The 15,055-nt window shown below is 32.6% G+C and overlaps 1 protein-coding gene across 9 annotated transcripts in view; it reads right to left on the reverse strand.

Moving 5' to 3' along the window:
- Positions 1 to 712: 712 nt before the first annotated feature.
- Positions 713 to 15,055, reverse strand: part of FUT8 (fucosyltransferase 8) — a 109,329-nt gene continuing 94,986 nt past the window's right edge. For all 9 annotated transcript variants that reach the window (XM_068684745.1, XM_068684746.1, XM_068684742.1 and 6 more), the window contains 4 exons: positions 14,213 to 14,459; positions 13,441 to 13,617; positions 7,477 to 7,627; positions 713 to 3,259 (listed from right to left, as the gene is read on the reverse strand). In XM_068684745.1, coding sequence (XP_068540846.1) covers positions 2,942 to 3,259; positions 7,477 to 7,627; positions 13,441 to 13,617; positions 14,213 to 14,459 — 893 coding nt within the window. In that variant the 3' untranslated portion in view covers positions 713 to 2,941. The remainder of the gene's footprint in view (positions 3,260 to 7,476; positions 7,628 to 13,440; positions 13,618 to 14,212; positions 14,460 to 15,055) is intronic.

Consider the following 15,055-nt stretch of genomic DNA (forward strand, 5'->3'; position numbering starts at 1 on the left):
ACGGTCCCAGGATTCCAAGACATAACTAACCAGTTGTCTTAAAGGAAACACCTCTAGAGACAGAAGCATCTAGCAAACAGCCTATTGCTAAGTTTCTTCCTCTGAGAAGTACTGCATTGTAAGCACTAGAGAATCATACAACCCAGGGGAATAAGGTCACAGTATCTACGTTAATACATTTCTTAATTATTGACAGTAATTTTATAATTTCATACTATTTCACTATCATTTTCTCAAGACAATGAGATAATTATTCACTAGATATTTAGAATATGTAAGGACACACAGGTACCTTGTCAATAATTTGTCACCTTCATCGTTGGCTGAGCAATTGACAAATTAATTTGGGTAGTTCCTCTACAGCATCAGTGTTTTCATTTCTCTGGTTATTACATCAGAAGATCTGCTCTTGCTTCTGGGGTCATCTTAGATGTTCTGCTATTTATATTTTTCAGTGATATTTTCAATTGACTTACCTGACTAGAGAGGATTTTTTCATATGTTAATTCATTTATGAATACTATTTCTGCATTACTGTCAAATAAATGAGCTGGGAATTATGATGTCTGAAGCTGTAATTAAAGAACTTCAAAATAAAACACTTTCAAAATCTAAAACCATCAAATATATTTTGTAATATTTGTGTGGAAATAATTAAAAATTAGATTTCCCAAAGATAAAATGTTTTTATGTAATCATTGAGGAATAAATGTTTTTGGTTTTAGTTTTTTGTTTTGTTTTGTTTTCAAGCTAAAAAGGAAAGTAACAATGGATTTATATGTACCATTCAAATTTAAGGAAAAAAAAAGTTGTAAAATAGCTTACAGTTGTGCCTCTGAAAAAACACAAGTTTGACTTAAACTAGTGGAAAAATTGTCAGAATCACTTAGATAGGAAACTAACATCAAATAGCTTCCTCAGTAGTTCGGAAATACAGAAATAGTAGTTAACACTAGCCAGATTCAGTCACAAAAAAAAAAAAATTGACTTTAGCAATTCTTGCCCACTCCTTCTTTCATTTGCCTTTATTTTTCAATCTGTCTTTAAAAATATTCATTATCTATTGTCATTTTTACTAAAATTACTATTTAATACTAGCAACAGGCAACTTATCTTTTTCTTGACAGCAGTTTTCAACTTTGATTTTGTTGTTCTTTTTCAAGACACACAATAGCTTTTCACTTGAGGAACACATAACTGGAAGGGTTCTACAGGATCTGTCCTGAAAATAATATCACAGAGAACTAATTGGTTAATTCCATTATATACCAATCAAATTCTACCTAACTCACCACTATTTCAATTAGAAAACTATTGCCAAACTTCACACCTCCAGGGATTTCCTTCTTCTTAATAATTTAGGCTTAAAAAGCCTAACATTTATTCATGATCAAGTGCATCTGCTTGTTCTTGTGTCAAAATTGTCCTTTATCTATTCATAAATATAATTAAATATCTTTTTAACTTTTGCTTAAGGTCAACCAGACACATTTTTTAAAGTGTGGCATTTTTTCAGTGCCTGAATAGTAAACATATTTTGTACTTCCAGTATTCCAGATCTGATTGCACTACAACCTGTAAAATGCCATTAATGTTCTTTCTATTTGGAAATACTCTCTTAATATCCTGTACATTTATATATATACACACACATACAAACCCCTCATCAAATCTGCAAATTTGTTTGTAATTTTTTTTTAAATTGTCTCTTTTCTTAATAAAGAGCAGACTAGCAACAGATTTCAAAACACTAAGAATTACTAACAATTTAATGTCGTGCAAAAAAAAAAATCCTTGTTTATATTTTACTGGAATCTACTATTTTCTGGGTAAATTGTTGGATTTTTTGAGTACTAATTCAGTGAAAATGGCATCTACTGATTCTTCTGAAATTACATCTAAATTGGTGGGATCTATAAATAGGAGAACTTGGAACATTTTTGCTTAAAAGCAACTAGATTCAATGCCAAAATGATACATAGCTACCTATAATATCCTGAAAAAAAAAAAAATCAGAAGAAAAACAGAGAGGGTAAAAGAACAATCCTAAAGAGTAGATGTAAGACACTGAGCCACTGAAATTATCCTGCTGAAACCCACTGACAACCACAGTACCTCTAGCTGTTGTTGTACTACATGCATACTCAAACATTTGATGAAACTCCAGCTCAGCTACTTTTTCCTTCTCTGTTTTTTTTTATTTTTCATTTTTTATTTTTAAATCAAAGGCAATGTCCAAAAACATTCAGTACTAAAGAATTTGTTTATGGCATTGTTTTACAAAAGTTCCTAACAGACAGTGACTATTTTATTGTTGGATGTATCCTTTATTTTATTAATGATGAGAAGTAATCAATGGAATGCTAAAAATAAACTTGTAAAGAAACCTAGTCTGAAATTTGAATCTGAAGCAAATTCAGTGGTCACGGTAACACCAGTTGAAGATTGACTTTTGCCCATTAGTGAAATAGGCATGGCTCTTTTAAAAAGGTCACAAATCTTTCAAATATAGGCACCATGTTTTAAATTTTGCACATACAAAATATGTTCATGTCACTCAAATTACATGATGTGGCAGTGTTGTAAGTCTGAGCATTATTGTCAATTAATGGCAGAGGAAAGAGCCCAAAGCTCACGTAAGACTACTGACTGGGACAAATCTTGAAAAGAGACAAAAGGTATAAAACAACAGTTTTCCTGTTGTATGTGGTTTTGTGTGTGCATGTGTGAGAGTGCATATAACAAAAAATGTTTAGAAGTAAGTTCAAATAATAGCCCATCCATTTGTTCTCAGTTTCTTTTCCAGTTTCATTACCAAAGGCTTTGATTTTAACTGTATGTTAAAATGCAAATTCAAATCCCATATAAACCATTAGTTAGTATGTTGACTGGTTTGAACCAATTAGAAGTGAGAATCACTGTCAAATGTCTTCATTTTATTCTATTTGTCAGCCTCTGGGTACGTAGGGTATTTGACTGTCTCAATTTTTTCCTTAACTTTGTAAGACGGGTACAGGCCTGTTCTTCCTAATTTCCTATTGATGCCTTTTGAATATCCATCCCAGTGATTTCCAGCTACTCCAATTATATCTCCAGGTTCCATAGGAATTTCATCAGCAGTTCGTGGATGATGAGCATAAATAGCAATCTGGTTGTGGGCGTTCTGTCCCCCAAAGTAGTAGATATCATCCAGTGAGTGGAAATACGCTGAAGCATCTGGATGCAATGTCTGCATAATTTCATAGGCAACTCGACAAACCTTGGAAATAAAAATAGAAGTCATAAATATTGTGCATGTGCCTACAATGTATCACAGAAACTAGTAATCAATGTGTAATAACTAAATTTCACAAAAGAAAGATAAAGGTTTGGAATGTTCAGTGTCTTTTAAAAAAAGATAATTGAAAATACCATGTATTTGATAACAAGTGGCATGCAATTTTGAATAAGTATTCTTGAGATCAGATTTAGCAAATAAATAAATACTTACAATGGTCTACTTTTCTGTAAAAATTGAGAACATTCATATGAACACTAGCCATTATGTCTTTTAAAATGAATGATGCGTAGCCAAATGTAAAAGCAAATCTGTTTTCCTTTTCTACCAGCAATAAAAAGCTTATTTTGCTTCTTGTTGAACCTTTAGCACTTGCATTTTCAAAATTTACTTGGCAGTAATAGAGCTTTACATTTAGGCGGGAGTTGTTTGTTGCTTTAAGGAAACTCCAACTTTCACAAACAGTTCCAGGAGCCAATGGCTTTAAAATGCTGTTACTATTTAGGATAACGGTAAAGTTATGACTGCTGGCAACTTGGAAGAGAGCTAAATGAAACAACTCCAGCAAGATGATGACATTGGTAAGGAGGCAGATGCATTTTGAAGTTCACTTGTGTAACATTTTATGAAGGGAATTTTCTTCAGACTGAAAACATCTCCCAACATCAGAATCATGTTGTGTATCTCAGAGTTGCCAGAAACATAGAAGACTACCACTACATTACTGCCCTTTAAAACATTGGTCAGAAAGCTCTTCTTTGTCAGATGTCTGGTTTAATCACTGTGATCTTTTAATCTAGATTATACCTTTCTCTGATCTTGTGTAATTAAATCTTATTTAGTTTAATATAAAACCTGATAAACTAACAGTACTGTTGACTTCTTCAGTAGGAAGAATCATTTGAACTTTTTCTTAACTTCCAATCTGTAAATATAGTAAAGCCTTTTTTCCATTTTCTTTTCTCCATCTGAAGATAAGGTGAATAGGGCTTTGCTTTTATCCGTCTTCATCTGATCTTTGAAATAACTTTTCAGAAGTAGCTTTCAGAAGATCAGGCAAAGTTAATTATTTTGAAGTACTTGTTATACCCCATAATATAGAAACAAATTTGAATACTATTACACTGGTAAGAGGTTATTTTATAGCTTCTGTGGTTGTTTTTGATGTTTTGTTCTCTGCATGTGTATGCACCCCACAATGAGAAAACACACACACACTGTGAAAGATTCTAAATCTTTTCAGTATAAGTGCTTCTTAGTCAGTGTAAGTGTCCTGCACACCTAAAACATGCAACATTTCCTCCTTTGTAGCCCTGAACCTAGATAACTAAGCTTGAAGCTTGATGGTAGTAGACAAAGAATTCACACGCAGAAATATAGTTAAAGCTAAGTAATCCAGCCTCCTATTTTTATTCATAGATTTACTTGTTTTGCAGCCTGTATACTTACACGTACAATGCAAAACACAAAGACTAATAAGCCCTGGAAGGAAAAGAGATTATCAGGAAAAATAAGTCAGGCAGACAGAGCTACAATTTCATCTAAATGAAGACTGAAGAGACAAAAAAGCTATTTGTTTTAATGCGCAATCTTAATTCTGCAGCTGTGTTATGATTTGTGTGTGTTACTGCCATGTGGCTTTTCTATACATTTCAATTTGCGCAACATTACTGAAATAGTGCCAAGGTAGGTTATTTCCCTGGATTCCACATCACTTGACAGGCCTAATTTCTTTAGCAACAATATTTTAATGGAACATCTATTCTTTAGTTTATATCAGTATTCATTTAGTTTTGGTAGCACAAATAAGAATTAATATTTGTGCTTCCTAAAAGGTTTAATCCTATTTGCGTATACTGTAATTTTCTATTAATGCCTCTCTAGTGAAGATTTTGACTCTTCCCTCCAGCCCAGAATAGAAAATGGAAAAAAGTCAGCATAGGTTAGACAGTCCAACATCACACTGGAAATAAATTAGACTATATTCTCACCCTTACTTTGCCTTCATACAGATTGGATACAGGACAGTATTATCATGATTTTGCTTACATTCAAGACAAAGCCAAATTGAAATCTTCCTCAACAGCAGAAAAAAAATAATCCAACAGATCTTAGAAAAGCACACTGTAAGAAAATACTGTAGATGGCAATATTTTGAACACACATGAATGCCAGTCCAATGCTGGTCTGCATGTTCAGAAAAATTGGTGCAAAATGATTTTTGAGGAGTTTGAATTACTAAAGCAGAAGAAATTGCATAGAATAAATGACAGAAATGGTTGGACCCAATTCACGGTTTTAGTTATTGAGAGTTACAGTCTAATACAGGATTTTCTAGGCTTTAGCAAAGTTTTCTACATTTCTGGAAAACCAAATATGTCATCCAACAAATGTGTCTACTGTTTAATGCAGGCAGCTGGAGAATGACGATGGCCCTCAAGAATACTATGTACCCCAAAGGTACCCTCAACATGTGGTTATAAAACCAGATGACCTCCAGAGGTCCCCATCAACCCCAATTACTTTATACTGATGTAGCTCAGCATATATTCTTTAGAAATCCCCATGAGTGACGAATCAATTACAACATACTGTCAATTTGTACCCATATGTTTATATGTTTATATATGAAGAAACATGTTTCTTCTATGTTTATAGACAGTGTTTCATTTGAAGCAAGCCGTTTTAAAAAGTGGAAAACTTTATCTGAACATCATAATAGCAGAGAATCTTTTAGATTTCTTATTAATAAAAGGTTTTATCCAAGAGCACATAATTCTTTCAGAGTGTGAACTATCTATACACTGAAGCATAAGACATACTTAAGACATACATAGCCCTGAGTCTTAGTTGACAATCACCTCTTACACTGATATGCATTCAGTGAAGATACTTCACCTGAATCAAACATTTTTATAGAATTGGATGGTTCCTTACAGGATTTTCCTAGTGAGGATTTTTACTTTGGAATTTATTCATGTCTTGCCCTGAAGTAGCTTATGTCAGTAACCTTCTAAATATGATAGAAAAAGTCGTTTTCTTTGCAGGGTGTGGTGAACAGTGAAAAAAATGCCTCCATAAGCGTGACTGAGGGGGGCTTTTCTATTTCTTTTCTGGTTTTACTCTCTTCTTGCCATAGTAATGGAATTAAGAATTTCGGCTGTCAAGATCGATATATTGCTCTATTGATCACATCTGAGTATTAATATAATGTTTATTACCTGATTTTCATTACAGCACAGAAGACAATTTACATTTGAGGCTACAGAAAGTTGTGTTTTGAAGTGATTTTTAATTTTCAATTTTGTGCCCACTTTCAAATAATGGTACAATTGTATGCAATCACAATCTATCACTATCTACAGTAGAATGCTTTCCTAACCAGAGTGCTATCTAGGAGCATATATGATGAAGGTAGATTAAAAATGTTCACTCTTTGATTTCAATTATATTTTGCCATAACTGAAGTAGGCGTATCACCATACTTGACAGAACATATGCCTTCTCTGGTATTTGGTGTTTTATTTTTATTATTATTATATATATTTTTAAAACTTTAAAAAGATTTTAAAAACATATTTTCATGATATATGAAATTAATATACGCTATGACATCATAAAGAAGATGCCAACAGTGACAATGATATGATGCAGTTTTCTAATGGACTCCAACTTGCTTCACTGGACCACTCAAAAAAACTTACAGCATATAATTATCTGCAACCAGAAGTTTCTATAGCTTGCAGTCGTTAGAATTCACATTTACTGTCCTCCCACCAAATTACTAGTAGTGTAATAGATACTGAAAATAAATTAAATGTCTTTTTTCTTCATTCTTTGCCACTCCAGCTATCAACTGAGGCAACAGCAGGTGTGTTTAAGTTGTAACAGAGTGCCATGAATTACAGAAATGGATGGATACAAGTTATATATTAACTTTATGCAAAGTTTAGAAGTGTTAAACATTTTAAAGTATTTTTTACTTCATTCAAATGCCTTATTAAAGCAAATACTTCCAATTGAAGAGAAGTAATCAACCAGTGCTTACAATCATCTAGATGTTCACGTAGTATAAAAAGACTAACACAGCCATGAAATTTTCATAAAAGATCACTGAGAACAAGATAACAGAAGCGTGAAGAAAGTTAAAATTTAGAACTGGTATATATAATCTATACTGTATTTTTATTGCAGTTTACCTGGGATGAAAATGTACAGACAAGGAAGTCTGCTTGAGACAAAAAGTGGATATCCAGAATAACACCTCTTAGGGAGTTTTCAGTGTATCGATTGTGAAGTCCTGCTGACCAAGATATGGAGTTATCACTGATAAATTCATAATTTGGATACCTGTGAAAATATAATACACTGTTAACAGAAGTGTTTTTTTGTTAATAAGTTCTGTTAATAAGTATTGTAACTGCTGCAAGATAAACTTGTTAATCTGTTTTAAGTGAGTCTGTGTTTTACGCTCTACTATATTACTGCTGCCTCGGTGCACACCCTCTATTTATCAGAAAGTTAAATGAAAATACACGACAAGTCTGAGATATGAATCTAAAAAAAAAAGTGTAAAAACATCAGCAAGTGTATGCTGTATTCTGTTAATTGTATTGATTTTACACAAAATACACTGAGATAATTTAGCTTTTTCTTTTACTAAATGGAGTATAGAACAATCTTTGCTAAACTACATTTTTGTTGATTCATATACTTTTTAATAGATAGTGATTATAATACTGTGCAAAAAAAAAAAAAAAAATCAGTCACCTCCAAAAGGACGTATTAAATAAATGAATCTAAACTAAACCAAAAAGGAAATTGTCTTTCATAGTTATTAAGGCTGTCCAGAGAACAGATTTTATACTTTACTAGTCAAAAGGAAATAAAAGAAATGTAAACCTTCATATTAATATATTTCTTGAAATATCAAATAATTAGTAACATTTTAAGTAAAAATACTTTTATTTGAAATATATATGTGTGTATATATATATATGTAAGTTTTTACAAAGTAAAATAAGTTTCTAATATGTAACAATGACTTCAAAAGAAATAAAGTCCTTTTTGAAAACACTGAAAAACAGTCATCTTTCTCAGAATGTTTTCACTCTTCACTGAGGAGCTGAAATAAAACTGAGTAAAGTAGTGTGGATTAATTAAATTTTAACTCAGTCTCTCACCAAAAGTAAGTTCTACATGAAAAATTCCAGGAAGATGTAACAAAGATGGTAATTACTCTGCTGTTACACAAATTTATTTCAATCATGAAGTGCAAATTGCATGACTAACCTACCAACTACAAGTTTCAACTACAGGGCTGATTATAAAAAATTTAAATAAGATGTAGTTTTAAAATTTATCACTTCATAGCAATTATAAAGCAATATATTACATAAGATAGTAAGGTAGCTAATACTACATTTGTAAGAATTAATCGTTATTAAAGTGTCTAATAGAGAAAATCAGAATACAGAACAGGCCCCAGTGCTAGAGCAACCATACTTAGACTTCTAAGTAGATTTTTCAATGCCTGATAGAACTGTGTTGAACATTCCTCAGAGTAAGGAGTTTTACACACAGAGTTCTTGAAACCTTACTGAAGTTAACACACATTTATACACAACAGTGTAACACGCAGACTCTGGACGCAGGGTAGACATAATTATGACAGCCTCTGGTACAAATATGCCCGATCTATTCCATTTCCATGCTCAAACTACGGGAAAACTGTTTTCACAAGTTGAACAGGTAAATATAGTAGGCTTTTCCACTAAACATTCACTAGCTATATGACTATCAAATCAGGAAATTAATTGCAAAAGGCTATCAAAAAGGTTTGTGCAAAGCTTCCATATCTAGGATTAAATAATTTGAGGAGTAATTTGAATTTATCTTTATAGTAACTTTAATAGAATTTTACCTTCCCAAGAGAAATACCTGCTCTAAAAATTAATGTATCTACAGTAAATTTATTTCTTGAACAACCTATTTCTTACTAGCAAGATGTCAGTCCAGTAACTTAACAAATAATGAATTTGGGAAAAAAAAAAAAAAAAGAAAGTATCATATTTGATCCTGTTTAAAAAAAAAATCATCTGCTGTCTTGTACTTCTGACAACAGAATGAAAGCAGGATGCACAAAATAATCCCATCCATAATGTAGTTTCCCTCCCAAAATATAGTCTCCCCTCCCTGGAGAACTCCTTTATCAGGTTGCGTAGTGATAAGACAAGAAAAAATTATTTTAATCTAAAAAAGGGTAGATACAGATATTAGGAAGAAATTCTTTAATTTGAGGGTAGTGAGCCAATGATACACATTTAAAATCATAAAATGGTTTGGGTTGGTATATCTCTTCTTCATATCTAAAAATCATATCTAATTCTTCTAAAGCTACCTAACAGATTCTTGATAGCTATATGCAGTCCAGGCAGGACATTTTTTCTAGTTAAGAAAAAAAATAAATATCAGAGGAGGTTGGGAAAGACATTGTTTAAAGTCACTCCTTCCTGCAACTACCAGCCTCAGATAACTATACAAATCAAGCAGTTTTATCAGAGCATTTCATGTTCCCATTGGTTTCAGAAGCTGGTCAACTAGCTTTGTAAATATAGCTTACTGCTAAACTGTGCAAGAGGTGCAAACCAAGGAAAGTCTCGGGGTCCTTTTCTCAAATTGCTACAACTGAAGATACATCCAGAACAGGCAATGCATTTTTTTCCCTCCAAAAAGACAGTGTGAGCATGTATGCATATGCATGCATGTAAACAGATGGATAAAAGAATGTGTTTGTCCAGGTCTTGCCCTAAAAAGAATTGGAAGATGTACAAGCTGTTGAACAAACATAAGAACTCTGAAGCATTGCTAAATTCTACATACTGGATGTAGTGCGACTTGGTCATGATGGGAGGGGGGCATGGGCTTGCAACAGCTAAGCTACAGATATTATACAAGGAGAAAAGACATTTAACTTGCTATTTTGGAAGTAAAGCAGCAGCAAAACAGTGAAAAACAGAGCTTTCATAAGGGCTGGAAAAACTCACTAGAGATAGAAATTAGTGCAAAAACTGGAAAAGCAGATTACAGATGACATTACAGGTAAACAGCCAGAAGAAAAGAATTTAATTTGCTGTATTTTAGCGCTTATTTGGTTGAGAAGGAGATGTAAACAGTTTCGTATATAAACCAGAAAGATATTGAATATTCTTTATTATTTTGTAGGCATGTTCAGCTGCACTATTTTGAACACACTACCTTGAAGAGAGAAGATGCTGTCAATAATAATATAGACTAGAAAGACATAAAAAATTAAAAAGTTTGTGTTTGAAAACTTTTAGATCAGCCAAAGAACAAGCAATTTACAGCATCCCTAACATACCAGTATCCATTAGAAATGCCATGACCTCTGCTTACCAGAGTATTTAGAATGTTTAATCCCATAATCATTACAGCTCCTCTCTAATCATGTTCTATGTCACAGTGTTTTGCTTTTTTTGTGTGTGTATGTGTTTTGGGATTTTATTTTTGAAATCAAGAGACACACACACACACACAAAAAAAACAAAACCAACAAAACAAAAAAAAAACACTCAAGTCTTACAAACCAATACTGCTGACTCCACTGTCTTTACTATTTGTACTTGCAGTGGGCAGACATCTGGCTGCAAGTCAGAATATTAGTGTTTTCATGACTATCAATACTTTGAAATACTTAATAGAAAGAAAATGCCTTTCCATGTGTATGGTAGTTAAATTTTCATTAAATGCCAACAATGTTTGATGGTCAATCACTCTCATGTAAAGAGAATTTCTATTACTTACCAATATTATTGCACCAAATAATAAATGCAACGTAAGAGTTATTCAAGTACAGCATGACAGTTTTTTTTGATCAAAGCAACATGAGTAGAACTTCTTTATTTTTGGTCAAACATCAATTAATTCGTAGGTTTCTTCCCAAGTAAAGGAAAAAAATGGTTCATTATTCCCAAAGCTTGACCTTAACCTGACTTCAGATATCCTTAAATGATGAAGTACCAAACTGGATCCTGCCTTCTATCACAGGAGGTTTCAGATGTCTTCCACTCTATTGCAAACAGCTGTTGCATGTAAGAAACTTGGAAAATTATGTTCCGGTGTAAACTACATCGCAATGAAACCTCAGCAAGAATACACACAAAAGAAAACTCTTCACAATTTAGACTCTATGACTAATTAAAAGAATACAAAAGAAATGCTGTACTAATAGACTATATCTATTCATATTTCAATAAGAATGTGATTTAGAATGTACTTTGCCATAAAAACTGAAATACTTAATAAAATTCAGTACTGTTTTACTAAGTCACAATCCTAATATTAGGTTTTGTTTCTACAGAGGGCTTGGGACAATATGATTGCACTGGTAGTGCATCTTATTATTATTCAGAGCTAAACAGTGCTAACAATTTAATATTGAACAACAAAAAAAATGCATAACTAAGACTGTCAATGCAATATCGAGTTTTGTTATGTTACAAAAAGTAATTAAAATTATTTAGGAAAATGTAATTCACTAAGTACTACAACCTCAACCTTGTATTGCCCGTCTTTTCATTGTTCAGATATGTACTTTAAATTTTATGCTATCATAATTGTTTCTGCTGCTGTTCTTGTTCCTACATATACAAAAAAGGAAGGATTAGAATGCCATCATCTGTGGAGTTTTACACGTTCATTTAATTTTTTCAAAACTCCATTAATTTTAAACAGCCGCCTTTTTAGAAATGAAAGAAAAACAGAAATAGCACATCTAAAATACACAGGTTTGCAATGCTGTAGATAATTCATCTATTACAAAATAACATTTTCTGCTTACCTTGTATATGCCAAAGAAGTTTTATAATCCAATATGTTATCTTAAATATTTTTTCCAAGCATGTCTAACAAGAATAAAACAGTTCAAAACCTGCGATTTTCAAGTTATCTTGATTTTAAAATTTTTAGTTTCCTTGCTCAAAGGAAAAAAAAAAGAAATCATATATATTCTTTTGCTCAAGAGACAAAAAGAAAATAGAAATTGGTGCTATTCAGTAGCCAGACAAATAGCACTCAAAGGGAAAACATGTTAATCTGTACTCAGTAACAAATAGGTTTAAACTCAGTGGATCTAAAGTTTATCCTAGTTTCCACAGTCAGGGCAATAAGCATTTGTGAAATTGTTTATATGCCATGAACACCTCAAGGAACATTATTCTTCCATATGCATCTGCTTTCTTTTACTAAATGGTAAGTTTTACCATCTCAGTAACACTAAGTTTGTACAGGGAAATATAGCAACAATAAGTTTGTACAGGGAAATATAGGCCATGTTGGGATGCATAGTATACATTTCCAGGTTTAAAGTTAAATTTAAAGTTAAATTTGCTACAATAGACAGGTATGTCATATAGCTAGGACAAGTTGTTACAGCCATGTTCTAAAGAGATAGAAGAGGACAGAACAAAAAAAGGGACCAAGACAGTTGTACAGACCAAGAAACCCACATACATTTAAGGACATACTTTACATTTATTCAATGGGTAGTGTGAAAAAAACATGTCTAACATGTAGTGAATAGAGAGAAACCTTTCCAAAGACTCAAGGAGTTTTTGAACTACCTTTTAAAAATTTATCTGGAAACTAGAATCATGAAATAACCTGAGGTGGAAAGGAACCACAGGGATGATTGAGTCCAACTCACAGACCAACTGTTCACAGAAAGATATTGTTTGGACAGATGAAACTTCTCAATACATAAACTAGTTTGTAACATTATTCCAAAACAGCTTCTTTTTAATACATATGTTCTACGTATGTTGGTGTGTTTATTATTTACATTAATATATTAAAAAATTATTTTATTTTTAGTTCCCTTTTAGACCATTGTGTTGTTTTTAGATAGTCATTCTAGGTGAAGTCTAGAATTAAGCTTTATATTTAAGCATCCTTGGGAAAAAAATCATCCAAAAAAGAATTTCTAAGAGAAAAATCAGAAACTCTGGAAGCTGAAATGCAATCTTAACTGTATAAATGATGGGAAAAATAATGATACCAAGATATGTGCTGACAATAGCCAGAAACTGTAAATTGTAATTGTAACCAGCAGGAACAAACTGTAATATATACATAATTCATCTTACTTGGATTTGGCCTCTTGCAACAATGAAGGGTCATCTGTAGCCAAATACACTCTTTTTTTATCAACATGCATTCTGCGAGCAAGAAGTTCAAACCGCTCTTCAACATGCACCATATATTCTTCAATGGGATGAAATGCTGCTTCTGTTCCTACTTTGTCTGTCCTTCGAACATGAACACTGGAAAAGAGCAGAAATTACGCCTTATTAACTGCAAAATCTGAAACGTATCTGAAAATTTTTAACATGAAGTTCACTGTCAGCCACCTCTTGGAAGCAACATAATTATCTTATAAAGAAGGCAAAGGATAACTGAAATAACTGAAAGAAAAGAATGAAGAAGACTTAATTGCCATATATGGTGGCATGTAAAATATTGACTTAGCCTTTTTCCCTCCGCTATAAAAGCAATGGTCACTTGAAAAGAAGACACAGATGAAAAAGTGTCTACAATACGAACTGTAAGGCAACTCCATGAATGAAATTCTGTTTTACATTTCTAAATATCAAAGGACACTTAAACAAACCTTCTATTGAGCCTCCTTTTATACAATGCTTTCCAACTACAGGTCTAGAAGTATGCTTTGAAGAAATGCTTGTGATCAACTTATATTACACACAATTAAAAAAACAATTACTTCATCTAGAAAGGACCCTCTGTCTCCTCAAAATACTTGAGGCTCTTGGACAACCACCATAAAACAATTCCTTATGAACAGGAATAACTATATATGCATATCAAAGTACAGGCAATTGAACAGAAAATAATACCCACCCAATTACTGGATGTTTGAAACCAAGCTTCCTTGTAGCTTCCTCTATTTCTTTTTCTAACCAAGGCTGTGGACGAATCAAGTATTTGACAAACTGTGAGACCCACCACACCGCAGGATCCCCATGTACACGAATTAGCCTATCAGCCAGGTCTTCAGGGATAGCCAACGGTAAATAAGGTGGCCGTGGGTGCAAGCTGTCAACAATGGGAAGTTCCACCACCTGGACATCCTTATCATTAGCCTCACCTGTTTTAAAATACATACAATGATGAGTCATGTAGTTTACTTTATTCATAAGCTTTACCACTGACTTGTAACATCCCAAACATATCAGCTAAACAGTGGCTTCAGCTTCAAAAAGACTACCAAAACCTTTCTCTACTTTTTCAAAAACAACATTAAAAGAAACACAGTTTCAGACTAGAATTATGTATAAACGGTATCTAGCAATCTATCCCAAAAGAACAGTGTTGAAGGTCTTTGAATTCTTAGCAGCTGGTAATAAATAAAATATAAGTTGCACTCCTGTTCATATATTCATACTTTTTGTTTCATATATATATGACTACAGCATTAATGTGTGCTAAGGCTTACTTGGCCGTAACTTGTTATTTAAAATGCTTAAATTCAGTTTCAGGAGGAAAACAACAACAACAACAACAAAAATACCTTTAGGCATAAGAAACTGTTTTAAAAAATAACAACTATATAGCATTATTGTTTTTTTATGAGTATTTTTTGCTTACCTTCAACTTTTTGAATACATTTTAACATAGCAAATCTCAGCATTTCAGACATCATTAGAAGCACTGAATTAGCTATTCTACTGACAGGAAGACAAT

This window comes from Anas acuta, chromosome 5 (genome assembly GCF_963932015.1).
Source record: "Anas acuta chromosome 5, bAnaAcu1.1, whole genome shotgun sequence".
Lineage (NCBI taxonomy): Eukaryota > Metazoa > Chordata > Aves > Anseriformes > Anatidae > Anas > Anas acuta.